Source organism: Haemaphysalis longicornis, unplaced genomic scaffold (assembly GCF_048455015.1).
Source record: "Haemaphysalis longicornis isolate Haplotype H1 unplaced genomic scaffold, Haemaphysalis longicornis Haplotype H1 scaffold_12, whole genome shotgun sequence".
NCBI lineage: Eukaryota > Metazoa > Arthropoda > Arachnida > Ixodida > Ixodidae > Haemaphysalis > Haemaphysalis longicornis.
The window spans coordinates 82,532,171-82,558,350 of NW_027526225.1; the positions used below are offsets into that span (position 1 = coordinate 82,532,171).

The 26,180-nt window shown below is 47.1% G+C and overlaps 2 protein-coding genes across 5 annotated transcripts in view; both read right to left on the minus strand.

Annotated features, from left to right (window-relative positions):
* Positions 1–12,952, minus strand: part of Klp68d (kinesin-like protein 68D) — a 34,907-nt gene extending 21,955 nt beyond the window's left edge. Inside the window, exons 1-14 of one of the 4 annotated variants that reach the window (XM_077693585.1) lie at positions 12,732–12,952; positions 11,037–11,133; positions 10,731–10,816; positions 10,053–10,160; positions 8,976–9,100; positions 8,341–8,465; positions 6,921–7,004; positions 6,773–6,852; positions 5,731–5,800; positions 5,467–5,559; positions 2,887–3,019; positions 2,655–2,742; positions 2,489–2,584; positions 1,509–1,689 (exon numbers count right to left, since the gene is read on the minus strand). In XM_077693585.1, the coding sequence (XP_077549711.1) occupies positions 1,509–1,689; positions 2,489–2,584; positions 2,655–2,742; positions 2,887–3,019; positions 5,467–5,559; positions 5,731–5,800; positions 6,773–6,852; positions 6,921–7,004; positions 8,341–8,465; positions 8,976–9,100; positions 10,053–10,160; positions 10,731–10,816; positions 11,037–11,057 (1,290 nt within the window). In that variant the 5' untranslated portion in view covers positions 11,058–11,133; positions 12,732–12,952. Of the gene's footprint in view, positions 1–1,508; positions 1,690–2,488; positions 2,585–2,654; positions 2,743–2,886; positions 3,020–5,466; positions 5,560–5,730; positions 5,801–6,772; positions 6,853–6,920; positions 7,005–8,340; positions 8,466–8,975; positions 9,101–10,052; positions 10,161–10,730; positions 10,817–11,036; positions 11,134–12,073; positions 12,427–12,495; positions 12,654–12,731 lie in introns of those variants that run through there. The other 3 variants (XM_077693586.1, XM_077693587.1, XM_077693588.1) reach the window with 3 other exon arrangements.
* Positions 12,953–18,164: 5,212 nt separating this feature from the next.
* LOC144161703 (endothelin-converting enzyme 1-like) lies at positions 18,165–21,780 on the minus strand. The gene is made up of 2 exons (XM_077692324.1): positions 20,428–21,780; positions 18,165–19,619 (listed from the first exon to the last, which is right to left on the minus strand). The coding sequence occupies exons 1-2, from the start codon at positions 21,778–21,780 to the stop codon at positions 19,053–19,055; spliced, it is 1,920 nt and encodes a 639-aa protein (XP_077548450.1). The 3' UTR covers positions 18,165–19,052.
* Between the last annotated feature and the right edge of the window lie 4,400 nt (positions 21,781–26,180).

The following is a 26,180-nucleotide window of genomic DNA, read 5'->3' on the forward strand; positions in this document are numbered from 1 at the left end:
AACAGTGTGCATATTCACAAATTCTGTCAACATTGCAATTCATTCCCATACTTGGCTGATTGATTCCAACATCTCAGAAGCAACCAGTCTTGTGGTGGAGATGATGCCAGACTTTAGCTAAATGCCTTCCCAGAAGCTATCTGGTGGAAAGGAGCTTGGCACCTGTTGAAAATATTAGAAAGGAAGAAGAGGTGGCTACTAAGAGTTGCTTCCTAGCATCACCATCATTGGAGCAGTTCCATCTGCCGTTCGGTTTTTTGATGCACCGTTTGGAACTAATTTTACAGCTCATTAAACCTTGGTGGCACCAGTGGCACTGAACCATTTCGAATGCCTATTTTAAACACCAAAGTTTAATGAGCTGTAAAGTTAGTTCCAAGCGGTGCATCAAAAAATCGGTTCTCTTGTTGCCCTCACCAGGGTTCATAGTATCGGAAAATATAAAGATTACAGTTTTATGACAAGCACTGTTTTGTCTATTGTTCCTCCATAAAGTGACTAATTATCTCTAATTATCTTGGTAACTAATTGACTGAGTAAAAAAATAATGGTGTATTTGAAATCAGTGGGAAAAAAAGCAGCAAGAGTGACAAGTTTCACAGAGTTTACTTCACAATTAAAGAAAGTTGTTTTAAGAGCAGTGTGTCCCCTTAAAGGAGCCATGAAGAGAAAATACAACTTCGTTTATTTGAAATAACTAGGATTCAGTATCTCACTCAGCTCCATTACAGCCACAAAAGATGTTTTTAAAAAAAAAAAAAAAAGCAAGAATTATTTAAAAACTTTCAAACTCTGCGCCACAGTGACGTGTTATGAGCATGAATGACGTCATACGGGCCAACAACAAAACATACTTTTCAGTGCGTTAACTGCACGTTAGCATTCAAGTGATGCGGTCAAATGGAACTAGAGGCCCCATTACAGACGTCCAGTCATGTGTCGTCACGACAGGTCAGTTAGGCAGCCGCTAATCACACAAACAAGGTTCCGTGACGTCATACAAAAGTTTCGGGAAATTGGCTAGGGGGTCACCACGGCTTCACACGTTTTCTTCAATATCTCCGTTATTTGTTCGAAGATTGCGATGATGTTGGTATCATTGTTATCGAGATTAAGCAGTCTTTCTAATAAACCCAACTTGTATTTTGTCTTCATGGCTCCTTTAAAGATTCATTCATATCCTGCGATCCCCATCCCTGTTTCTTCAACACCAAAACGACGTGAACAGATAGGAACACCGCAGCCAAGGTCACACAAAATTACAGATTTGGAACTACTCACGATACAACCTCTGGCATACACTGAGACTAGAGGAGAGAGAAACTGATAAATGTTGTGGAGACCTTTTTAGCCCACGTGAACATCTGCACACGTTGCGAGGCCTAGCCCGGTGTGCACGGGTTGTCACGCGGGCCAACGGTGTTGTCATGTGTGTGGTAGCGCCGTACCACACTGCATACCGGGCAATAGCCTCAACAGGTGGCTTGAACCGACTTGACTTGACTTGCCTCAGCTATGAGGCTGTGGTCGTTCATGATGGCCACCCTCTCCTCGTCCAGTGTCAGCTGCAGTGATGACGGGGACGAGGCGCGGTCTTCTCCGTCAGCCAACTCATCTGCCCCCGCCTCCTTCGACGAGGGCCGCTTCTTTTTCTTTTTCGTGTCCCGGGCAGCCAGCTGGGCTTTCAGCCTGTGGCATACATAGCCGCACGCACCATTGCACACTGTCGCGCAATTAGCTGCGACACAACGTTTATGCCCTGAACAAAGTTGATTGCACCAAACTTGAGCTCCAAAAAAAGCTACCAGAAGAGCAGACGTTGCTGAATCGGCAAATTGAGTGCAGTGCTGTTTTGGCTGCATGTATCTGTCGCACTATTAAGACTGTCCGTACAGATTGACAGATCGTCTATAACACCAGGAGTGCCGAGGTGAGTGATGAACACGTTACACTCTTGCCCTATCAAACAATATGACAGCTAAATGAAACAGCTGATGCATGAAAAACAGCACGCTTCACTTTTAGCGCAGGATTAGACAGTTATGTGTGGCTAGGTGTTGTCAACCAAACATAAACAAAGTAATAACGTAATACGCTTGACGGCAATTGCGCAACCACAAAGTTTTTGTAGACTTCGATCTGAATCAAGGCATATCAATCGCAGATCAGTTGATGTTTGGAACTAAACATGCTCGATCTGAACATTCTGAACACAGGAGTGGCTACACTCTAAATTGTCATAGGTATTCTGAGCAAAGTTTCGGAATGAAGTCCTTACCAATCTTGCGAGTGGCACAACTTTCACAACGTCATAATTTGACTAGCCACTGTCTATGGCAGCCCTGTATGGCTTTTGCGAGCGTTCGCTCACCTACACTGGTATTGTCCGTACTCGCACTACGTTTCTCGGGGGTGACCAGTGTCCTCGAGCCTGTCTGCTTTGCTTAATTTTTCAAAGACAAATTTGCACCAACCAATCACGGCTCACCTCGATATCTCTTGTTGGAATTCTCTGAGCAGGGCATCTTTGGGGTCTTCATTGACCCGAGGTCTGTTCCTGATGTTCTTAGCACGGTTGGCGTACCTGTTGCATAGACAGAGACACACACTCAGGGGCCTGACACCACAGGGTACGTCGCGGGGCAGTTAGTTACCTTAACGTGGTCAGCGTCTCCTCATAGTTGTAGCTCGCTGGGCCAATGTTGGCAACCATGATAGTTTTTGCATTGCCCCCCAGGGAGTCTGTGATGGAGAACATCAAGGATCACAAAATGCGGAGGCCTGGACTGCTCACAGCGTCGCAAGGATCCGCAACGGGTTAGGACGGTTTTTGCGACAACATTTTTCAAGCTACAACTTCACGAAAAACAAGTGTCCACCACTAACCTTGTAGTAGCCGTGTAAGTTTGGAGTCCCTGTAAGGAACGTGGGAGCTTTTGCCATCGACCAGCGCTGATATGACGTTGCCCAGTGCAGATAGTGAGAGGTTGATCTTGATGGCTTCCTTCTGTCTGTCACCCTGAAGGCAGTGCGGACATCGCAATGACACCGTTACACTCTGTTTGCAGTGGTTGGTGATTTGCAATTTTAAAAAAACTGTAGAGTGAAACTGAAACCTTCACCAGAAACTTCTGCATAAGTCGGAATACGGGTCAAGCTGGAATACAGATCGACACCCGTGCCTCATGTCTTATAAACATAAAAAAAAAAGCACACAACATCGTTCTGTTGAGGTCAACACTTATATTTGGTCCCCACTCGTCCAAGCCAGCTGAACACTTGTCCAATGCTGACTGCTTCTGGCTGCTCATCTCACACAGCATGTCGCACTCAGTGCTATTCACTAATGCCGCTTTCCTTGAATGCTCACAAGACTGTGTTGTCAGGCTGCAAGCATCAAGCATGGGACACCTATGGGCAGACTGTTGATTGATTGATTGATTGATTGTAGGGTTTAACGCATCGGCGCAACGCAGGCGATGAGGCGCGCGGTAGTGGAGGGCTCCGGATTAATTTTGACCACCTGGGGATCTTTAACGTGTGACGAAATCTCGTACACACGGGCGTTTTTGCTTTTTGCCTCCATCAGAAAAGCGGCTGCCGCGGTTGGGAATCGAATGCGCAGACTGTCACAGCAGGCAGTCTGCACAGGCAGTCACCAGAAGTACTGGGGTCGTCTCCAGCCATCCATTCATTGTACTGCTCCCGTACGTAATCTTAGAAGGGTTCATTGAGCAGCTCATTTAGCAGTTTCAGGGTGGAGGTCACACCCCTCAAAATAACCGCAAAGACCCATTGTCTTCCTTTTCCGATAACAAAGGTGGCGGCTGTCTGCCATCAGCCCAGTTAAAAGTATCTCTACTTTTTTCAACCTGTGCTTGCACGCCGTTATGGACGACAACATGTTAAAAAGCAACAGCATTTCGTCCACGTTGCCAATCTGGACTCGCGTATAATGATGTTGTTGCTAGATCACAAAGCATTAAAGTTGGCCAGCGTCTCGTCGTACCGTTCTGAAAGCTTTTCACAAACTGATGTTCTTTACATCGTTAAGTAGCGCTTGAAACAGGACGAAAGCAGAGAAGACACACACAACTCGCAACTGTTCTTATTACGCATAAATATAAATCTATACTCAGAATGAACACGCGCCAAGGTCAACCCTTTGATAGTGCGGTTTAATAAACACAAAATAACAAAGGTTACAGGATTGCAGTTCGATAAACACAAGATTACAATGTTCACATACAACAAGCAACCTACAAAACACCTAAGTTAATCTTGTGTTTATCAAACCGCACTATCGAGGGGTTGACCTTGGCAAGTGTTCATTTCGAGTATATATTTGTGTTTATGCATAATAAAAACAGTTGCGAGTTAGCGCCATCGTGTGTGCCTTCTCTGCTTTCATCCTGTTTCAAGCGATACTTACCGATGTATCAACACCAACTAGCCCAACTGTCGATTTTATTGATGTTCTTTAGCAAAGAGCAAAACCCTTCTGTTGTATGAAGGTGCACAGCACAGCACCCAAAAAACGGGGTCTCCTGAGTGCTGCACGCTGGGAAGCTGACCTCTCTGTTTACACTAGTACCGGACGCTTTCTTCAGCGCCACCAAACTGGCACTGGGCAAGCATCTTGCCAATGGCTTTGGCATGCTCAGTAATGTTTCTTTTAAGTGCAGTGGTGAACTGGCACAAAGTGCCAGTACTGATTTTGCATAAGAAGAAATAGCATGCACGTGTTCACTTTCAGTAACAAAAAAAATATAAAACAAGATAGCGGCTGCCCTTTTGTAACGGGGGGATGCTCCTGGGTGTATACGACTGCCCGGGCATCCTAGCCTCAAGAGTTTTTGTTCGCCTTCACTAGTTTCTGCCAGTTTTCTTGCGCCCGTTATTTCTGAGTTCATCTTGTGGCACGTCCAATTGATGGCAGTGGCTATGGTGCTTTTGTATTTGAGATGGGATTGATGGGCTGTCTGGTTTCCAAATGACAACCAACATTATGCCAGTGACCGGTACATTGGTCAAGGTAGTGGCATTATATGCTGCCAGGCAGTAGCCAGAAATATCTTTTGGGGGCGTCATACACAGCCAGCAAAAAAAAGAAAAAAGGGAAAATACTTGTGCGCAATCATTTCATTTTCACTTTCTTATCTAATTTTATTTTTGCTTTTTGTACATAATAATATGCCGATGTGGGGTGTGAACAGCATGTACAAAAAAAAAAAAGGCGAAATAAGGGGGAACAGAGGGGGAATGCAATGCTCAGAAAATTTCAGGGGGTGTTCTGATCCCCCCCACTCCGCACTACACTCCTGGGTCGAGAGATGACTTTTCAGCAAATTTTTAAAGAACAAATCGAGACCTATATTCCAACCTGTATGGCACCAAATTGGACAACGCATGCTTTCGACGTGAGAGGACAAAGGTGGGCATAGATAAGCCAAAGCACAGGCTTACAGATGTCCCTGTCTTGGCTTGCCGCTCGCTGCCAGCCAAGTCGACGAGGTTGAGCTTCCCCACACGGATGTGGTGCTTGCCATCCGGTCCGAGCTGCAGAACATCTTTGTTTAGTTTTTCTACAAGACTATAATAAACATGTGCGACATGGTGACAGAACCGTCATGCAAGTGTGACGATGCTTACACAAGTGTTATGAAGTGGTGCATTATAAGAGGAAGAGGAATGTGAACAGACCACTCGGTTTCCTGCTAGACCACTTACATCGCTGTGCTCCACTGTGACGATGAATATAGCGTGTGACCTTGAACTGTGCAAGTTCATATTTGTAGCCCTGCAAGGAAAGGGCAGGATAGGTTAACGAGGCCGTGAAACTGAACACTGCAATCGAGTCGAAGCTACACTATGAACGAAGCAGTGTAAAGACGGACAGTTTGTCAGGCATGCTATTTGGTGCCCCTTTCCTTGAATTACCCTTGCGTCCATCCTGTTTTTTAAGTGCAGAGCACTTTAAGGGCTCGCTTTATCATCGTAGCTCGCTTGCTGGACCAAAGTAAGGCCCCACGGCGTTCCGTCATAGCGGCTGTCGTCGCAGCGTAACCCAGAGGCTTCGAAAGTTAAGCGGTTTATATAGTCATAAGCATTCGAAACTTGTGAACCGCTGGCGCTTGTCATAGATCTCCCCATTGTTTAGTGCAAAGAAAACTGCAGGTACATTTGAGGCAAAATATACGTAATTGGCCGGCACAACCTCCATTCATTTAGTTAGGAACGCTCGTTGGGTTGGTTTTTACGATAGTAAGTGAAAAAAAGTGGCAGTGCAACACCGGCATGTGCAGGAGGAAAAGCAAGCACAAAAAGAACAGAACTCCCGCTGGCGCAGTTTCAGGCAGGGGGCGCGTGAGCACTGCGAAGGTGGGAAATTTGAATTGCATTGGGTGGTAGCAGTGAGCGGATAACCGCGCTAAAGCCCATTAGGGGAAACACTGCTCTGCACTTCCGACAGCCTTCACATTGAGTGGAACGGCTTTAATTTTTTGTTGTTGCTACTTTTTTCCACCACTCTGCAATAAGCAATTGTACTAACTTGCCCAGCTCACACCTTTGCTGCAACGAGAATGAAAATGATAGGGCTAGTATGCCTAACTCTGAATGCGGTGAACACAACACTTTAGAGGGACCAAAAATGAACGCCAGATGAGCTGGAGGTGATTCAAACCTCCTCGAAAACCTAGGAGGATTGTTCCACCGGACACCACTGATTTTGTAGTCGTGCACCAAAGAGGCGATTCCCGAGAGCACGTACCCTACAGATCGATTCTGGTTTCCAACCGTCATGACGTGCTCAATCTCCTTAATGCTCTTGCATACGAATGAAGACAAGTCCTGCAAAGCAGAGCACAGCACTGTGAGCACTATAAATGCCCCGTGTGAGTGCGGCCGGTGTTCCTCACCTTAACATAAATTCCAGTGTCCGGTCTCTCCTTCAGCTCCAGTCGCTTGGTCTGGTCTTTCGAAATCAGGTCCCTGATCTCCTCCTGCACGCATCAGCGAGAACCAGCTGCTAGGGGGAAACGGAAACCTTGACAGCGGAGAAATCTGGCTGCATTTTTTGCATTTCTTGCAGGGGAAAAAAAAAAAAAAAGAACATGTTCCTACTCCACGCTGGTTTTTTATGAGTAGGAAGTGTTTTTCCCAGATATCCTAGACCCACTCGACACATTTCCCCAGATATTTTATCCAGATTTTTTTCCCATTTTCCCCAGATATCTCAGAACTGCACCCTATACACAAAACATTGGATGCAACAGTAAACGAGAGGCCAGCATTTTTAAGAGGAATGTTTTGGCTGTTTTGAGGTGCGCAAAAATTTATCTTCAGATGTCAGGCCAACGGGTAGTGCAATAAACGGTACACACTCCCTTTTCAGCTGTAAAGAAACCATTTTTGCAACTAATTCTGGGAATGCACACCTCAAGCAATTCGGTGCGTTGCCGTCTGCAAAGATGACCAGTGCAGCGCACTTTTCTGACTTACACAGCTCAATTAACAATAGCCTCAGTGAAATAGGAGAATGGCCATTGTACTGGGATAAAGTCCCAGTCTGGGAACATGAGGCAGGCAGTGAGAGGCAGAATGCACAGCTTGTAACCCTGTGCCGTCATTCTGGACAAGGCACACTCTGCTGGTTTTAGGGGCGAAACCCCTTAGGGGCTGGGGCCGTTGGCGTCTCGCGTCGTCGTCGTAATCGTTGTCGAATGTAGTCATGGTACTAAAACGCCGGAAAACTCGTTTATGCCTCGCGCTAGAACGTAACGCGTACTAAAAAAACACCGAGACACTTGTTTACGCCTCGCGCTAGAGAGCTCCGTGCCTCAAAGACAAGAGACTTTTACAGCCAAGCTGTATACCTCTACCCCCAACGGTTTTTACCTCTGTTGGCAAAAACGCCAAGGCGTCAAGAATACACTTATACACTGCCTGCTTTGCCCCTCCCCAGATTTCACGTTAGTGGAGATGGCCCGGGATTTTTTATTTTTTTTAGGACGAAACCGAGTGTGGACTCTCAATTCAACATTGTGTTTTCATGGTTTGCTACAATTTCTTTTTCACTGTCTATGCTGGGCTGCATCTTTGTGAGCGCCTAATAACCACTTGCACTTAAAGCGTGAATGAAGGGTGCGACAAGAAAGGGTTCAGCTCGAGGTTACGTCTCTATAATGATCTCCTGACTGCTCTTCTGTCAGCACTGATAGAGATTTTTTTCTCTGTGCTGAACCATAACTCAAGCAATGGTGCACAGCCACAACTGTTCCACCGTACTGAGTGGCTAACGGCCGGCTCAATTGCTTTTTGCCACCCTCTGCTGTTCACCTGGTAAATCTCGAGGTACGAGGCCCTGACGAGGTACTGCTGGTTATGGGAGCGGGCAATGTGGCTGAAGATGTGCTCGAAGGAGTTGGGGATCACGCCACGGCACTCGGGCTGGTTGAACACGCCTGCACGGGCAGCGGGGAGGGAGGGTGGGGGCGACAGTGTTCCCTATGATGATCCTCTGAACGAGAACAACTTTACAGCAACAGCAGTACAACCTCTTTCTGGCAGCCATTTCTCGCTTTTAAGAATCATAGCCCACCTACCGTAACATCCTCTTAACAGCTGGCTAGCCAAATGTTTGGAATAGGAAATGAGCTCCCACAACAGACAGAATCGTATGTGCCCACATTTGTGTTCTTTAGTGTTGGCACAACGCAAAGGCTTTGCCACTTTTGATTTACGAGTAAAAAATCTTCCCATCTAGAGTAAAATGCCGGAGAAAAATCAGTTGTACCACAAGTTCATTAAGAGTACCTAGTTTTCTTAGAAAACTTACAGGAAGCTGCAAAAACTGCAAGAACTTATAGAAAACTGCGCTATAGAAAAGTTAAAACTTAACTTTTCTATAGTGCAGCATGAGAACGAGCCCGCATATCACACAAGGAGGAAATACAGGAAACAGAGCACACTACCTTCCATGGTGTACGTTTTGCCAGTGCCCGTCTGGCCGTAGGCAAATATGGTGCCGTTGAATCCCATGAGCACCGAGTCGACTAAGGGCCTGAATGTTTCGTCGTACAGATCCATCTGCTTCGAGCTGTGGGAAGGGCAGAGGGAAGGAACACTTTACTGCTTGCCTAAAAAGGTGGCAAGCTTATTTTTCGCACAAACTTGTTTCCTTGAGGTGAAGTAACTACTGTCCAGTGAAGTTGTTAGAGCTACCCAGAAAGGACTGTCTACTGTATGTCCAACTCTGTCACCCACACAGAAACGATTTGAGTTGAAATCACGTAGCCACGTCTGCATTTGTCTCGTGATTCGTACAAAGCAAACTTGGGATGCCACACCCCTCTGAAATCAGGAGATGTTGCTTGTAATCGGCTGTGATGGCAGTTACGGTGCTCAAGCTCCGATAAAACCCAGAGGTCAGAGAGTCGCTTCGGCAACTAAAAGGAGACAGCAATCGAGCCGATGTCTCTGTTCTACTAGTACAACAGAGACATCCAGAGCAAGGACTCCTGAAGTGACTTAGCTCGAAGTACCGTTTCATAAACAACAATGGAATTGCAAAAGTTCCTCATTCGTTCTTCTCGTCAGAATTGAGGTGATGCCAAATTGCTACACTCTCTCATTATTTTGAACACTCGTTAAATGTTCACTTCTTTTTTTTTTCACTGCAATGCCTGTTTGCGAGAGAACAAAGGTTCCTAGAAGTTGTTAGGGCAAAATAAAGTGAAATAAAGCAAAATTTCCAAGCCAAAAGTTTAGCTGTTTGGCAACACTGCTGTTGCGCCTGCCGAGATTATACTTTTTTAGTAGCAGCAGCCAGCACAGCAACGATTGGAGCAACTTAAAATTGAGGATCACCTTCTTTTTTCTTTTTTTAAAGTACGTTAGTCACATTTATATCGTAATAGTGAAACATCAAATATTTGTTAGAACATTGCCGTCAATGATCTGGAGTTTCTTTTGGTATCTCTGGAGAACTGCTTAAATGCATTAATTTTTCATGCAGTCAATGTAAAAATGCTTTCACGCACTGAACTTACTTGCAATCATAGACGGCATCAAAAGTGTATTGCTTCAAAGAATCAACGTCTCCTGCTTTCGGATTTCGTATCGTCACGATGCCGGTGTCCGGATACAGGTCGACAATTCTGCAAGCAAAAGCACAGTTATAGGACTGTATCTTACCTCACGTATTTGTATTTCGCTCAGCTTTCAATGACATACCTACGGATAAAACTTTTTGGAACATGCTGATTTTATATTCTGCACATTTTAAAGATTTCTTTGAACAAACAGCTTTAGTACCAACTAAGATTATAAGGAACTTGCAGATTTTCAGCAAGGCTAAGTTTACATGCCCCAAATTGCCTGCCAAATTCAACTCAAAACATTTGGAACAAGGACAAACCAATAAATTCTATCGACGAAATTTTTTGAGAACTTTACTTTTTGAAAAAACTTTGAAAAAATTTTTCAAAGCAAAAAATACAAAATAAGAAACTTGTCAAGTGTGCGAGACAACATGACGACTTGATTGAAAATCCTAGTTCCTTGTAAGGTAAAAACTTTGCTCTTTACCGCAACCAATCTTTGCACTAAACTTCACTTTACAACAAAGCAGTATTAATGCCTACAAATGGCTCTTCAAAACCGCACCAAAGGGAGGGGAAAGCAACGGACAAGGAAAGAAGAAAAAGGCAGGCTGGGCTCGAGGTTACCGTTCATGACCACCGGCCACCTCTTGTTCGCTCATTGGTCGGCACCTGACGACAACCTTCACCGATTCCGATTTTGCTGACCTTGCCTGGGAGAGAAAAAGACATGGGTCAGACCTCTGTAAGGCCAGGCACAAGAACGGAGTTACAAACACTGTGCGAAACAAGACAACAAGAAGGGCACGCAGACACGGCACTGAACAACGCGGCGTGCCGTTTTTGTCGTCTTGTCTCCCACGCTGTTCGTAACTCAGTTATGTACCGACTGGCCCGCCTTCAATCCACATTGCAGGCACAAGAACACCTCACCATATCTCCAGTTTTTCCCATTTTGTTGATTCTTCAGATGTCACAAATTCATTGAAGCTCTGAAGGGGAGACAGCTACAGGGCCGTGGAATGAGTACCTGAAATCAAAAGAGAGAAAAGAAGAAAACGTAAACAAATACAGCAGCCAAGCGTCGTTTCTTACGGACTCCAAAAAATTGGACTTGCTGAATATTCCGGACTTTCCCGAGGAACCGCCAGTTGTCCCAAAGAGTAATTACGTATTTTTCCCACCGCTCTTTTATTTGCACTATTTTTCGTTCCCCTCCGGGTCCGACAAATCGGTCAGCTACTGCATATGCGTGGGTAAACGCATTTTCTTCCACGAGTGGTCGAAATTTCGCACACAATTCATAGTCGAAGAGCAGGATACATTTTGCAGCTTGTAATTCACGTGAAACATGAAAGAAGGTTCATTTTAAGAAATACGAATTGAAATCAAGCGTTATCTATCAATTCCATCAGCTGCAGCAAGTGGCACGTTGCACTCTTCACGTGGTGATAAAATCAGCAAGCATGTACTACCAGAGAGAGAGAGAAAAAAAAACGTTTACAGAATTGAGAAATTCTTGTCAACATTTGTGACCACGCTTTCTCTATTAAAAAAAAAACACAGAAGGAACGAAAAGGGCCTTAGAGAGAAAAAAGGCCAAAGGAAGCTTGTTACGTGAATTGGTGTAATGCGGCAGAGAGCCAGCTAAGAAATTATTTACAACACAACAGGCCAAGCGGGCAAGAAACTGAAACAATCTGACTGGCATTGAAAGCGGATAATCAGCTCATTTTGTCTTCTTGCACTTTGGTCTTTACATTTACATTTGCGTTGCCGACCCCCGTAAGAACGTGAAGCATCCTCCATTGTAACCAACGCTTCTGGGAGACTATCTTCCTCATTTGCTTCTTCCGTTAAAAAAACAGAGGCAGCCCAACCCTTTCCCTCTTCTATAACACCGTAGTCCTTTCCACCGCAGTGCCCTCGGCACATTATAATGTGGAATAAACGTGGTTTCATTCATTCACCTTGCTCAACCACTCGGCACATAATTCACTTCGCGACGATTAACGATAAAGAGGTGGACACAGGATGGTCGTTGGTGCAGTTACCGCAATGGGCATCAAAACGTGCACTTGGAGGGTGCCGATGCAAATGGGACAGGCGACGCAATCCTACCCAATTATAAAACACCATCTAGATCGAACATCTTCATTCCTCCTTGTCTATCAAGATAACTGCTACCCGGGGGACTGTTGTTGGAGCAGTTAGTGGCGCTCCGCTGGCGCTGGCGTACAAGCTTGTTTCCCTGGTGGAAATGTCAACCTCGATCGTACAGCTACTAACCAAACGAAGCGTTTAGTTTCGATCTGAGGTTCACAATCACGGTGCTTAATTTCACGCTGATTTACACAACTGGAGAGGGCTAATACTAAATAAAGCGGGAGACCTGTAGCGATGACTAACAATCCGGACGATCGTCATGCGGAGCGTACGGAAGCATATCTGATGCGAGTGCCAAGAGAAACAGAGATCGGAAGTCTGAGTTCGCTGATCACTTTCACCGAGATCGTAGTGTACGGGCGGCGAAAACAGAAGACAAGTGCAGATGGATCATGACGTCACGTACAGATCTGCACGGGACTACAGTGTAGTTTTGGGCGTGAAGTGCACGCGCGGACGCACCTTCACGTCGTCGTGGGCATGGTGGACGTCCAGGTTTGGGCAAGGATCACGGACCGGACGGGCCACTGCAAATCATGACGGCAAAGCTACTGGCAATACTGGTTCTGCTGGCGGTAGATTTATAGCTTTTGTTTTTTTGTTTTTGTTTTCTCTTTTGCGATGACGGCTCTGCAGCACGTCGACGTTGATCCTTCTCCGCTACTGCGACCGTCGTTCCCGTGGCAACGGGGATTGAAGCTGTCGGCTTGCGTTGGATTCGGTTGGCTTTTCACCCCTCCATGACTTGCACTCATTGAGTTTCGTTTCTCCGCGAGTGCGACTTTCTGTACAGCGCAGGTGCGGCGAGTGAAGAACTGGCAGTGCACTTTATTCGTCTGCTTCTGCGCGTCCCTTCTTGGGAGTGCAGGGAAAGACGTGAAACTCAACCTGCACTCGAAAATCGAGAAGGCGAGTGCTGAACTGCCTGACTGGTGTTCAGCGAGTGCACCAAATCGGAGGGACCTCATATTGTTTCCATAACTATGTTTAAGTATTAACTAATATAGTTATAAACTGCTCCAAATCAGTTAAGTCATTTGCCCGTAGAATTTCACCTTTTATTTCACATTTTATTCACAGAAGACGAGAGTGCTGTGCGGTGTGTTAATGCTAGTTTCAGTTTTTGATTTTTTTGATCCCATGGTCTGGAACGTACACACGGAGGGAAGAATGCTACAGTTTGTCGGAAGGTAAGGAAAGAAAAAATCCAGTCTGCAGAACGTACCATTCCCTTAGTACAGGCAGAAGTTCTGTAGTTTCCTGACGACTTTGGTATACCATAACGAGACCGGCGCAGCACGGCGTTGGTCTGTGCATTTTGCGGATGACGTCTCGGCTATTCATCTCATTCAGTTTCATATGAGTGTCTACATCTCAGTTAATTAGCTTAATAAAACTTGCGAGGACTACAGTTATGGCATAGCGCGGTAATTCTCAAATGGGCGTCCACGGAACCCAGGGCGGAAGTTCGCGAGGGCATATCAGGGGCCGCGAAGCCTTCCCCGAAAATCCTCCCTCATCCCTGTAACGCTGCCTCCTCCGACATTAATTTCTACTTTTTTGTCAAGCCTCGCTGATAATGGAAATAGGTGGTTTCGCTGCCTGACTTGTACGTTTAATTTCTTCAATTTCAACGTAGGACAGGTTTTACCGTTGGCTTTTTGCCAAACACGCCAGCTATGCGGAAAAGCCAGACACATAGGTGCTTGGGTGACGTTTTAGCTGCAAGAGCGAATGGCTTGACAGTATGACACGCGTCATAATAAAAGTGAGACCCAAAAGGCGGGCATTGAATAAGGACGTGGGCCACTTTGGCTGCAAGTGAAAATTGACATTACGACACGGCCATCAACATACAGTGCACCGTACCCTCCCATGCCGTTTCGGGCTCGGTGCCGGCACACTCACGGCTGAGAACGACGGTCATAGCAGGCCAACATGGGGCTGTCGCCCGTTTAACAGTGGCTTTGCTTTGCTGTCTGGATGACTTGAAAAGCAACAGCGTATGTTCGGAGTGTTATTGGATTAAGAGATGGCGCTAGGGTAGAACCGCTCAGTTTGTCCTCGATCAACCCCCCGTGCCGGTGCGCTCCATCGTGCACCGCGCCGGTTTGGGGGGCAACCCCGGCGTGTGTTTATCGAGGACGCTATCAGATACTGTGTTTAGAAATAAACCCCACGGAGCGATTTCTGTGAGCAACGCGACGAACGATGCGGCAGGAATCCGCATGAGACCGCGCGAGCGACGGCGAAACGCGATCCCAATATTGCCGCACAGTGCCCCATACGATTGTCAAGTACACACGGATGCAAGGTTTTTTATGTGTGTATTTGTCACAAAAACGGGAAATCTTGCACTACACAACACTTGAGACAAAAATCTTTACTACGAAAGAGTGCACATAATAGAAACAAGCACAGACGATGCGCAGTACATTATATATTCGAGTGAGCAAGTTCATAAAACTCATCAGTCGTGTTCTTTTCAAATTTACACCAACAATGTCAAACGAAGGAGCGACTTAGCTGGATGCACGTTTTTATTTTTTATTTAAAAATACCTTACAGGCCCTTGTTGCAGGGCATTGTGTAAGGGGGGTAACAAAGGGTGAGTGTCGACAGAACTGTAAGGGAACATCAAACTTGGAATGAACTTTGAAAGAACGGAACAGCAAATAACAGGATATATGTCACTAAAGAGAAAAAGAAGAGAATGTACAAAAAAAGTAATTTGAAGTGACACATACATGGGAACATTGCAGGTGGGAAGGAATGCAAATATGCGCAATACAACTTAGTAAAAAACACCTACTACACACGTAGTTAAAAATATTCTATAACAAAGCGCAGAAAGCAACTTGTTCTTGTTTCGAAAACACAGGATAATAAAGGGCGATAACAGAGTTTTACTTGTGTGTATAAGGACATTATAAACTACAAAAATGCAGCGGTCACAAAGTGTTAAGCGGTAAGAAAATATGAAAGAAAGAAAAGAAGAGCGCGATGCTGTTTTACCGAACACAAGGCCTTAATCTGTAAGCGGGAGGAACCGGAGTAAAAACGAATGGATATAATTACACTGGAGCGATACAGGAGGTGGCACAGATACTTGTAAAAAGAACCAGTCGAAGTTTTTATCACTGAAAGAAAGAGTGGAGAAGTTGTCTGAATTTTTCGGGGTCTGATTGATATGCGATGTCATTCGAGAGATCATTCCACAAGCGAATGGCGTGAGGAAGAGCCGATGAGTTAAAGGCGTCGGTTGACCCATATAATCGCGTGAAACTTAAGTTATTATGCAACCTGCGAGATGTAACGGAAGGTATATCGAGTTGAAATGGGAATGGTTTATTACTGTAAACATACTTATGGAAGAGGCATAGAAGAGAAATATCCCGCCGAGTACTCAGCAATTGAAGGCAGAGCTTAATTTCCGTTATGCTGCTATGGTCGTCGTAATTTCTCGAGATAAAACGGGCTGCCCTATTTTGAATCGCTTCAAGCATGTTGATTAAGTAATTTTGGTAAGGGGACCAGATGGATGCGGCGAATTCAAGTTGTGGGCGAACGAAGGTCTGATAAGCTAGTTTACGAACATGGGATGGGCAGCTATGCAAGTTTCGGCGTAAGTATCCCAATGATTTTGAAGCTTTTGCACAAATGGTGGTGATATGGTGTGACCAAGAAAGATTTGGTGTGAAATGAATACCTAGGTACTTGTAGGAGGATGCGTGCGACAGAGGGTAATCATCAATGATGTACGAACAACTGGAAATATTTTGCTTGCGTGTGAAAGACATAATTTTGCACTTCTGCTTGTTTAGCGACATCAGCCATTTTTTGCACCAGTCATTAATCTTGTTGAGGTCATTTTGCAGTGTTAGGTGGTCGTCAGCACAGGTTATTGAGCGATATATAATGCAATCATCGGCGAAAATTCGCATGCGAGATGAGGTGCTGATTCGCAAATCGTTAATATAAATTAAGAATAGTAGGGGGCCGAGGACGCACCCCTGCGGTACACCTGAGGTTACGTGGGAAAGAGGGGATTGGATATTGTTTATTACCGGGAACTGCTGGCGGAGCGAAAGAAAGTTTCGAAGCCAAGATAAAGTGAGCGAGTCTAATCGAAGTGGAGATAATTTAGAAATCAGACGACAGTGGGGTACACGATCAAATGCTTTTGAAAAATCGAGAAAAATGCAGTCAGTCTGAAGGTTATTGTTCATGTTGCAATGTAGTTCTGACGTAAATTCCAGCAGCTGTGTTTCGCACGAAAAACCTTTTCTAAATACGTGTTGGTTGACAAAAAAGAAGTGGTTAGATTCTAAGTGCCGGAAAACATGAGAAGCGATTAAATGTTCCAGAAGTTTGCAGCAGATGCACGTTAGAGAGATGGGGCGATAACTTTCGGGTGAATGTTTATCGCCGGCTTTAAACACGGGGACTACCTTACCAATCTTCCAGTCAATGGGAAGCTGGCCTGTTGCTAATGATTGTCTGAAAATGTGATACAGGATATTAACAGAAACAGAAAGGGTGTTTTTCAGAACTTTGGAATTATGTGAAATAGATAGGTATGTGCGCTTTACTGAAACTCAAATGCATATGTATATAAAGATAATAACTACTAAGATTAATCGAAGGCACCATTACACGATTGAAGGCATAAGACCACGTAGCAAAAAATTCCCCAAATGTTGACAAATTTCCCTTTTTCCATGAAGACGATCGACACAAATCGGGGGGCCTAGATATAGGGAAATTTCCCTTGAGTTGGCAGCACTGGTATATTTACCCGCGCCACTAACCGGTCCTCCTTGCGGCAGCCACGGCGAACTAAAAAAAGCAGTCAGGCACGCACCCCCCTTCTCCTTTAAGTTTTTCCGTCGAAAAAAATCCAAACCCAGTTCCACCCAGTGTGAAAGAGAGAGAGAGATCAAACTTTATTTAAAGCGGCCCATGTCCGGGCTGCCGAAAATGTGGTTCTGGTGGGCCTGGAAGACGTTCAGGTGGGAATTCCGCAGGTGTCAGGGCCCCGCACGTGGGCAATGTGCCGGCTCCCGGAACAGCGGAGCTGAGGTTCTCTTGTGTCTGCTCGAACGACAACAGGCGCGCAAATCCTACGGTTCACTAAAAGAATCAGCGGCTGAACGTAAGCGGCGGTGATGATGATTGCTATTGGTTTCCCCTTTGTAGCGGGGTGATGACATATCGTCTTCGCCAAAAAGGACTAATATACCCATGTTTTACGCTCTTGGTTTAATACTGGCGCTGCTTAGGGCAGGCACAAAATACTTTTTTTCTGGTACAGGTGGTAACTGTCCTACACAATATTACCCTCCCTGCTTTTGGTCCACCAGCATTCTAATCTTTTTGTCGCCTTGACAGCCTTTAAGGTAACTTCCTCTGTGCTACCCTTAAATCCTAGGGCTTGTGGAAGCCGAATATTTCCCTCATATAGATTTGGATGGATACCTTCACATTCTAACACTGTGTCGCATAGTTTGTTTCTTTTCCACAGACCACGCATGCCCCATCATTTTCTGCACACTTCCCCACAAAGCTCTTAGTTCGGGAGTAATTGCTTCCGAACTAAGCGCTTTGTGGGGAAGTGTGGGGAAGAGCAGGTTAACCTGCTCTAGCCTCAAAAAGCAAAGCACTGCCCTGGGAATTATCGTAGAAATTTTCCTTTCTGATGTTCAATTTCTTGGCCCTGTACATCTCTAACGACGTTTTAGCTTCCATTTTTTCTCTCCATTTATTCGTTTCCGTCTGCCTTGCCTTTTTTTTTTTTTTGGTTACCTTGGCTGTTTTAGATTCTCCAGTGTTCTTTCTGTATTTCAACGTTAGTCTTCCTTAACCACTGCGTGTCCACGCTTTTCAAGTATAGGTAGAGCCTCCCTCCCTTCCCCTCCTCCAGTGGGAAGGTGAGAAACCCGCCCCTGCGAGACCACTGCGCCCTCTGTAGGTGGTTCTGGGAACCGGTTTCTTCGAGGCCGGCGGCGGGTCTGGGAACCTGCTATTGCCCCTGCATGACGCACAACCTTCAGCAGACTGACGAAAAGGCTCGAGCTACAACAGCTCCGGCGTTGAAAGCCTTCAACTATTGCAGGCAGGACAGACAATGCTGGCTGCGTTGCACCCCCGCGCAAGCAGGCTGCATAGGCGTTCACGCGGTTCGCGCAGGCCGAGTGCCCGCTACGCCAGTCATACTACGACTGTCCCCGTTATCGATGCAAACTGGAGAGTTTATCTAGTGGCTCTAATGCAAAGAACCCGTACCTTGTAGGCGACAGCTTTCAGCAGGCAGACACCACACCCAACATGAAACACCCGACCCTGATACCAGCCGAACCCAAATTCTGATAATGCAATCACGTCTCGCGTCCGAGCACCGCGGCACATGGCGGAGTTACCGGGAACTCTCCTAGACGATGAAAGGGTGCCAAGCTGTTCTCAAACGATGCTTGGCATACAGACGACTGAAACTCGTCGTCCAGACTGCTCCGGTCCAAGTTTCTCCGAGAATTTCAGGAACGTTTTCAGTGTTGCTACTATTGTGGGCCTCGTTCGCGAAATAAGGCATCCTGAAAGCGCTAATTATGACGGAATTATATTGCACGGACCCTGAAGACAGAAAGACGACTGTTTAGACCGATTATCCACCGAAAGGCCGATCATATTGCATCATTTCTGAAATAAGTTAACAAACGGCGAAAGCGTGAAGTATCGCGACCTCGGGCCATTACGCTGCGAAACGTCACCAGCAGATCAAACTTTTCAAAACATGAGGCATTTCTTCTTGGGATTCATGGGCGTGCCGGCCTTGCAGCGAAACGTGGTCTTGAAGGCTGGGCTGTTGCTCGCCGCCGTGTTGCACGTAAGCTCTGCACCTTCGGGCAAATATCGGTCGTCGCAGAGCAGGTAGCACATGGTGACGAAGAACAGCTTCTCGCTCGGGAAGTCCCTCAGGCCCCGGCGGTCACCCCTGCCGAAGAGTTTGGCCGTCAGAAATGCCTCCCACACGACGGGCACCGACGCGGCCATGTGGAGGCGCTCCCGTTGAACTGCGTTGGTCTGGGACCCCGCGTAGCAATCCATTCTCTTCCTCGCTTCGGCGAGCTCTGAAGCTCTGGAATCGTTGCGCGATAGCCTGGCCAAGAGAAGGCGGATAGACGCGGCTCCGATAAGCGTTCCCAGCAAGCCGTACTTGGCGCCGTCCGTGAGGTCCTTATCAAAGACGGGCATGGTCAAGAGGTAAGGGGGCACTCGTATGGACTGGCTTCGGGCGTCGAAAGCGGCGAAGTAAGGCTTGGTCCTGACATTGGTTAGGTAGGTGGACGAAACCTGCGAATGGTTTTGAATGCGGATGGGAATCCCGCATGACGCATTTCTTCTTGGGATTCATGGGCGTGCCGGCCTTGCAGCGAAACGTGGTCTTGAAGGCTGGGCTGTTGCTCGCGTGACGTTTTAATTTCGTCTGTTGTGTTATGGTACGTAATATGATGGGCTATAAGGGAAGGTGTGATTCTGCAATGAAAATCATACGCGATGTGACGGTAGGCACCTATATGCTGGAAAAGTGTAGGTTATTGGGGATCACGGCTCTTGCATGCTGTAAAAGACAAAAACGCATGAGAAGCTGTACTTTTTAACATGCCTCCTTTACATTCATTTTGTGAGCTACATTATTCGGCTTGGTCATATTTCGTGAGCGACGTTGATATTATGGCCACCCGACCGCCTCACCTCGGCTTTCTCATATTGGGCGATTCCTCAACGGGTACCACCAATTTCAGTAAGAGAACTTCTAACAGGTGGAATTTGGGCCTGATGAGCTGATTTGCCAGACGAGATGACACTAACCTTATGCGTTCTAAAATTCTCAATAGAAGGGACACCCTAGACCCGACACACACACGGGGTTCGTAGAGAACCTGAGGCAATCAAAGTGTACGAACATCCCAAGTTGCTTTGCATGTCGTGAGAGGCCTCACAGAATGTCCACCCAATCTTCTTTCGTTCTTTAAAATTTCGTTGTGTCATGCTTGTTATCCGTAACGTAAGTGGTGTAGAGCGTGGTCCTCAATGGTTCCGGCTGAAGGCGCGCCTATCTGTGAATTCAAAAGAGTAGAATAGCGCACAGAAGACTCACCTGGTCCCAAACCGATTTCGGCATCTGCGATGTGGAGCGCACGGCGTTCGCCCAGTTGGTGAAGAGCATGTCGTGCATGTCGCTCACATTGGCGAACAGCTTGTCCAAGGTGTTCTCATCCATGAACCGAGAGCTGTGGTAAAGTACCTCTTCAAAGTCAAGCTTGGTGACTGGGCTCGAAGAGTTCTGGTTGAGCCACTGCGCAGCCTCGATACGCTTGACGAGGTTCATGCCGATGTTGCCGGCCATCGTGGTGATGCTGTCCCGGACGGGCGTATCGGCTCGCGTCCGCATCAGCGGGTGGAAGAGCGCCCAGCCCACGGCAAACTCTGTCAGCTGCAGACAGTCAGCCGTGCTGGGAGAGCTGAAGGAGAGGTCAGCCCTGTCATCCAGCACGGGCCTTGTCTCGTTGTACCAGAGGTCTGACAGGGAGCGGCTCATCAGTCGCGCCGCGGCCTGCACCACGCACCAGCCGAGGTAGAAGTGCAAATCCGCCTCCCCTACCTGGCCAATCACGTCGTTGAAGCGCAGCAGGTAGTCCCGGTTGCGCACCTTGACCGGGGTCGACTCCTCAAGTCCCAACTCACTGGTTACCAGAGTCCGCCACGCCTGGGGGTCAACATTTGTCGTGATATTCTGTAGATGTCTAACAGTACTTAGAGCAGCCACAGCTGCGTGGTTCCTTTCGGCGTAAACGAGCTTTTCAAGCACACAGCCCCCTAAAAGCTGAAACCGCTTGAAATCAATTCCTTCAGCCGTGACGCTGCTGCTAGTGTAGAGCTTCGCCGTTTCCTTGTAGAACTGTTCGTACGAACCAGATTCAATCAGGCGATCCCTCTTGTCTTTCCACGCGGGTAAAACCCCACCGGGCCCGACACTGAGGTATGGTTTGTCCCCGTCACCGACTCGACTTCTCGCCACCTCGAGTAAGGGGGCGATCCCGAACGTAGCGTAGACCTTGGTTGCGGTTGCCAAGACGTTCGGCACGTTGGAGACGTGGGGCCACGAGACGCCCAATGACGTGAACTTGCCCCGGAACATGGCCACCTGGCTGTTCACCTCGAACCTGACGGCCAGCAGGCATGTCCGTAGAAAGAGCGCCGCCTTCTGAGCCGGCGTCTGGCCACTTTGAGGAATGAGAGCCTCGTTGTTGACCGAAATGAGGTCGCGGCCGAATCGGTCCAGGTGCTTCCAGTACACCGACGCCGGCCTGCCTGTTGGCGAGCCACCGCAGACGTGTCGGTAGAAATTGTCGCACGGTTTTACCGTTGCGTTGATGCTCGCAGTTAGCAAGTCGTTGAGCTCAGAGCAGGCCGCTGAGTGGCACACGACGGGGCTGTCTCTGCGCTTCATGAGCACCAGGAGAACAGCGACGACAAGAAAGAAGGCCGCAACGAAGAAGAATGACAAGCAGAGCTGGAACGTTGAGTAGCGAGGGCGGTCTGTCGTGAGTCTGCTCCTGGAGCCTTCGCGGCTTCTTCCCCGAGATCGACGCTCCTTGAGCACATCTCGCGAGCGCTTCTCAACAGACGTTTCCGTGATTGAGCTTGACGTCGGAGTATAGTAGGCACCTATACTGCCCGAAAAAGCGAGTAGTGAGCCGCTTGGGAAATGTTTCCTGCACTCAGGCACAGTGCTGCCCGCCGTGGAAGACAGCCGTTGTTGCCTCACGGAAGATGCCTGTGGGAACCGAGAAGACAGGCGCCGTTCGGGAGTGTGGGAGGCCATATCAGCAATAGGCGACCCACGTGTGTCCGGCTTACCCAATGAGGACGCCTTCTTTCTAACTGAGGGCGTGCGGGGAGTTTCTGGTGTGAGTGACGGAACTGACGTCCTGCCCAGAGCAGGCGGGGAAGATTTTCTTGACGGTAAGCTTTCTTTTGAACGCGAAGCGTGTTCCTTTCTTGGTTTAAGTGGCGTTGGCGAGGTTTCCTTGGGAGACGTCGCGCGTTTATCTTCGCTGGTAGTCGCATTCTTCGAAGGCCCATGCTCTTCTGTAAAAGCCGCCATGGAAGGGAACTGCGGCTCGTGTGTAACTGACAAGTCGCTTCTCGCTCGAGCTAAGAACTTTCGGGGAGAAGATGCGTCGAAAAAATCTTCAGGCGATGTGGCATGGCTGACAGGTTTCTCACTAGCAATGAGAGAAGTCTGCGACTTTGTCTTGACGGGAGATGGTTGTCCCGATATTTGTGTTGCTGAGGGTTGCTGCCGGTGTCCTGGAATCGAAGTCATTGAAGGTGACGGCATGCTGTGTGCTCTAGTAGATTCTGCTCCTTTGCGCCTGGCAGGCTGGGTGGTGGTCGAAGCCACGTTGGCGTCCGTGCCACGTGGAACCCCTGAAGCCTCGCCAAGTGCAGGCGTGACGCGCCCCGACGCCTAAGAGAGACCAGAGAGAAATGCCTAAAGATCAAGATTTGTTCATGAAGACAAATACTTTTAACGTAGTTAAAGGAGCCATGAAGACAAAATACAAGTTTGTGGTATTCGAAAGATTTCGTGTTTTATAGGGCCCCCAGCGCTTGTACGAATGCAAACGATGATTTATTCATCGAGAAATTATTTAATTCAAGTTAAAGTTTTGATTTTCCCGCTATATCGTCTGTTTTCGTGGGGTGCAATGACATCACGGGAACCGACGCTCTGCAGCCCAATGGGTGTTACTGAACCTCGATGGCGCCACCATACCGTGGCAAGCCATTTTCTGCCTTTGATTTTTTTTTGACCGTGTATAAACCTGGCTTGTTTTTGTTCAGAGAGAAAATAATCGTTTCGTGAAACATAGGGCTCGCTCGACAAATATGGTCACGTAAGACACCGTTGCTTGCGTCAATCGGCAAGTGTCGTCTGAGACAACCCCAAAGCCCCGCAGTAATGGGCAGCTAAGCTAAGCATAGTGCACGCAGTACCAACAGCAGTACGCATCGGTACTTCTATGTTTACGTGTACTTTCGTAACTTCCACTGTCGGTCCCCCCATTCTTACTGCTTGAAAAAGAATGTGGCCTAAATTTATGCGCAAATAGCTCGTTCGGCAAGCTTATAAGCTCTGCCTATAGTTTGCATTTGCTTTTGCCGCCCTCCGCCAATCGGAGAGGTGGCTCGTATGACATCATAGGTTCTGTCGCGAGAAATGAGCGAGTGGCTCGCATGGCCATAAAATTTTGTACCTAATCATGTAGCTTATTTGAGCGAAGTTTACGTTAATAGTGTCGTCAGTATGATTATGATGAGACAATCTTTTGAATGAACCAAAGTTGTGTTTTCTCTTCATGGCTCCTTTAATTAAGGCATCGGCGACGACGCAAGCGCTCTGCATAATACGAAAGTGGCGAGGAGACAATACATATAGGAGTAACGCCGTTCCGGCTAAGCTCTCCCACGTATTCTGAATCCCTCCTGCACTCGAGCCTCCAATAAAGGAGATCCTTGAAAGCAATTTGCGAATGCAGAGGCCTTGCTGCATCCTCCGCTCAGACAAATCGCGGAAACACATAGAGGGTAGGACAGAATACGGCCATTTAAATACTAAGGGTCTCTCAGGGCGCTAGTAAACGGAGTGGCCCTACAATTTTCATGCACTTAGTTTACAGCCAAGACAAATCAAATTACTTTCGAACAGCCAAAGGGGGCCGTTCGACACTTTTGTTTTGGTGGTTTTCTGGACCCTTTATTTCATATGTATGCCTGGAATGATTGCCTAGAAATAAGCTCACCTATCTCCAAATAGAATATCTGGTGCCGTCATTACAACTTGTGGAATGGCATTCTTCTGCAATTATCTCTGAACTTGCCGAACACTAGTTTTTTTTTATTGCCGTCATGCTCTTATTACTATTGCTGTAATCACAAATATTAATAGCCATAGCGTGAGCTTCATTCCATTCGATGCCACGTTCGGCCCGACCTCTGAGGAAACAGTTTTTGTGCGTCAGGTTGCTCATTGATATCCTATCGTGTCTCTCAGAGCAAAGGCGGTTGCTGAATGGGCGAGTTTCTCCTCGCAACAAACCGTCGCGTCATCGGATTCGCCGATTGCGTCTCTTCAACCTGTTTAAATATAAGTCTATTTTCGTGCTGAAGCGCGCTATAAGGAACTCTCTTTAGCACCGGAATATTGCGTCACCCATGGTCTTCTTGAATGAATGAATAATGATGTCCACAGCAGAAGCAATTTGTCGCACCTAAGGGCGGACACCGGAACGCTTGCTGGTGTGGAGAAATGGGAAGGGGATGACAGAACGATAGACAGGAGACAAAGGAGAGAGAGAGGGCATATTTAAAGTGTAACACCGTCAAATACAAACAAAAAAACCTAGGACAGACACGTATAAAGAAGGGTATACAACAAGCTCTGCGCAAGTAACACGGAAACATAATGAAGCCAACACAGCCATGATGTTAAAGAAAAAAATAGAAATGAAGAAACCAAGAAAGGCGGGAGTAGAGAAAGGTGGCTATATAAAAGAGGGGCTACAAACACGCACACTGGATACATTCCTAAAACATAGGTAGAAAAAAAGAACAAATATAGCAAAAAAAAAAAAATTGGTTGCCATCCCGGCCTGCGAAAGTGGAGGTCTGGCAAAGCTGCAAATGGTAGTGGACTGGACTGGAGTGGAAATGAATTGCAAATAATGATGTAGAAGGGCATTTCCGCGAACCATGCATTGACTTCGTTTATTTGTATTCTTGATTTTACCGCCCGGCTGCGCCGGGCTGTGTTATTTGTCTCCCCAGTGAAGCGCATGTTCCATTCTTTCTTTCTTATACCACACGGATTATCTCATTTGATAGGGAGAATGGTTCGCCGTTACGCCACTAGCATAGAATAGTCTTCTTTTATCTACAGTGTTCTCTATGTAATTCGATGGTTCAAGAAACACCCGAGAAACACTCGGGAAAAAGTTTCGCAGAGTGGACGCCGCGGCATTCTTTCCGCCGACACTCGCCTCCGCACGTCACTTTGTTGACTGCTGTTTCGCCGCCCGTGTATTTGTTGAGTTGTTAGGGAGCACGAGTTCGCTCCAATAAACGTGCCCAGGGCCTCCTGGACTGAGGACGCCCCCCGCAAGAGAGGAACGGCTCAACCAACTCTGTTCCAGCTCAATAAAACGTTTTCACCACCACTATCAGTCAGTCAACTCTGGTAGGCTTAGCTTGTCCTCCCGGCAAAGCATCTGCGCGCGACTGCTGTAGTTCCGAATGTGAATCAAAGATAACGCGTGTAACAGCATTTCAGCAGCGCTGCGCTGCTGAGCACGAGGTCGCGGGTTAGATTCCCGGTCGCGGCGGCCGCTTTTCTGATGGAGGCGAAAAGCAAAAACGCCGGTGTGTACGAGATTTCGGCGCACGTTAAAGATCCCCAGCTGGTCAAAATTAATCCCGAGCCCTCCACGACAGCGCGCTTCATCGCCTGCGTTGCGTCGGCGCGTTAAACCCTACAATCAATCAATCAATCAATCAATCAATCAATCAATCAATCAATCAATCAATCAATCAATCAATCAATCAATCAATCAATCAATCAATCAATCAATCAATCAATCATTTCAGCAGCAGGACTGTGTCCATAGATGCCGTTTTGCTGCATCTTCGGTACTGTTGTTACCAAACCGCACGGTCAAAGTTAACGGCGAGACCGAAGATACGGCAATTTCTGCGGCAATCTCGCAACACTGGTGCATGCCAAAATGGCCGCCGTTGCTGCCTTGCGTGCCTCAGTGGCGATGCTCTAATAGCTTATCTACTGACACT

What these genes read in the sequence shown, in the direction of transcription:
- LOC144161703 (XM_077692324.1), bottom strand. Translation starts at nt 21,780, where the DNA reads ATGAAGCGCAGAGACAGCCCCGTCGTGTGCCACTCAGCGGCCTGCTCT. An exon ending in CGAAATCGGTTTGGGACCAG is followed by an intron (nt 19,620 to 20,427) that starts GTGAGTCTTCTG and finishes AACCATTCGCAG; the next exon opens with GTTTCGTCCACCTACCTAAC.